We start from the raw sequence: 2,007 nt of genomic DNA, 5'->3' as shown, positions 1-2,007 counted from the left end.
CCATAATGTAATGTGTGAAATGTCCCAGACAGAAGCATGAAAGGAAGAGACCCCACTCCATATCAGAGGAAATAAGTAAATGTGATCATGTTAGGTGTCAGCCCCCAGGTCAACTCAAATTTGAAGTATAAAATATTCCTCCTAGAAATAGTCTGATGACTTTCTCAGTATTGCTTGATGGAAAAGTCATTGAAATGTCTCAGCAGTTCACCTTGAATCACTGAATCCTTCACCAATATTAGAAATCGAAAGGGTTGTTTTGTTTGCACTCTCCCCTTTTCCTATTCTGTGTACTACTTATACTGACTAGTAGAGCTAATATTTTTCTACCCAATTTGGCAAGTGGATAGGACTTAGTCAAGTGGCTGGGCATGTGCAGTTGGCCAGGAAGAAAGGGTTGATGGGGTTTGGTCTCCTATTAGCTTGCAAACTGGCACTTATGGCTCAGACATCAGGTAGGCACGTTTCTGTTTGCAAGGAGCTTAAATTAATGCTCCATTGGTTTCTGTGTTTCTGACATGTAGTACTTCCTCATTGAGTGGGAGGAAAGAAAGGTAGGCAGGGAGCAGGGTGTTGTTGCCACTCCCTAACTAAAGACAGTGCATTGCTCTTGGTCTTCTGTAGGTTTTCTGTGTCACCATAGGCCTATTTTGTGAATGAGTCACTGGTCAAACTGGTTGGGCAAGTGTGATACTGGTTTAGAAGGAGAGAGAGCAGGTGCATCCTGTCACACAGAAACTGGGAAGCTCTTGGTGTGGACGGGTCTTGTCTTCAGGCTGCTGTATTCTACCATCTCTTCCTACAGTCTTCTCCCTGCTCATCCTGGCCAAACTCATGGAGTCTGCTTTGGGGGCTGCACTATTTTTGATACTTGTTGCAGCATCAGCAGCCCAGGATGGCTGTATATGTCCAATGAATAAACGGACATTTTGTGACATGGAATCTGGTAGCTGTATCTGCATGGCTGTGGGTTCAAACCAGATGGTGGACTGTTCGACACTGACTTCAAAATGTCTCCTAATGAAGGCAGAAATGAACACTGTAAAACTCAGGAATTTCATCAAACCTAAACATGCCTTTTTGGACAATGATGGACTTTATCACCCAGAATGTGATGCCAATGGTATCTTCAAAGCCAGGCAATGCAACAACACAGATACTTGTTGGTGTGTGAACAGCGCTGGGGTTAGGAGAACTGACAAGGGTGATCAAAACATGAGATGCAGTGAGCTTGTCAGAACAAGCCAGATCTTAATCGAACTAAGGCACAAAGAACGAGAAGCTGCCTTCCTCGAGGCTGAAGTGGAAAACAGTCTCCGACAATTCATTCAGAAGCGGTACCTGCTCCATCAAAATTTCATTCCTGCTGTCAAGTATGACTACCCATTCATTCAAATTGACTTGAAACAGAACCTTATGCAGAAGTCTTACAGAGATGTCGATATTGCAGATGTAGCCTATTACTTTGAAAAAGATATCAAGCATGACTCTCTTTTTCATTCTAATAATGCATTTAATCTCTCTGTCAGCGGAGAACCTCTAGATATCGAAGAGATCCTAATCTACTATATTGATGAAAAAGCTCCCGAGTTCTCTATGAAGCAGCTGTCAGCAGGCATTATTGCAGTGGTGGTCGTGGTAGTCTTGTCCTTTATTACTGGGATTACTGTGCTTGTATTGACCAGACGGCGGAAGACTGGGAAGTATGAAAAGGTGGAGATTAAGGAGATGAGAGAAATGAGGAGAGGACAAAATGCATAGGTGGTTAGACTTGAACACAAAACTAAGATTTTGAGTAAAATAGAAAGTAGATAGCTATATTACTCCGTGTTTTTGAAGGAGGGAAAAAATCTAGTTTTTCCTTTAAAAATAATGAAAGAGAAAAGCAATATCTTTACACAAACATGTGCAAGTGGTAATGGATTTGTTTTTGTTTAATATGGTAGAGTATATAGTACATTATGTGTGTTTCAGAGAAACCCCCATGTATACCTCATCAATGAATTC

At 41.6% G+C, this 2,007-nt stretch overlaps 1 protein-coding gene across 1 annotated transcript; it reads left to right on the top strand.

The window, feature by feature from the left end:
- Positions 1-834: 834 nt before the first annotated feature.
- On the top strand, positions 835-1,771 carry TACSTD2 (tumor associated calcium signal transducer 2). Its single transcript, XM_089518679.1, has one exon. It carries the CDS (start codon positions 835-837, stop codon positions 1,759-1,761), a length of 927 nt encoding a protein of 308 aa, XP_089374805.1. The 3' UTR covers positions 1,762-1,771.
- The last annotated feature ends 236 nt before the right edge of the window (positions 1,772-2,007 follow it).

The sequence above is a fragment of the Sceloporus occidentalis genome, unplaced genomic scaffold (assembly GCF_023333645.1).
Source record: "Sceloporus occidentalis isolate IW3139 unplaced genomic scaffold, rSceOcc1.0.p SCAF_3, whole genome shotgun sequence".
Taxonomy (NCBI): domain Eukaryota; kingdom Metazoa; phylum Chordata; class Lepidosauria; order Squamata; family Phrynosomatidae; genus Sceloporus; species Sceloporus occidentalis.
The sequence above is the reverse complement of the archived record's forward strand: the minus strand, read 5'-3'. Positions and strand labels throughout refer to the sequence as shown.

Coding starts and splice junctions, on each gene's coding strand:
- TACSTD2 (XM_089518679.1), top strand. CDS start 835: ATGGAGTCTGCTTTGGGGGCTGCACTATTTTTGATACTTGTTGCAGCA.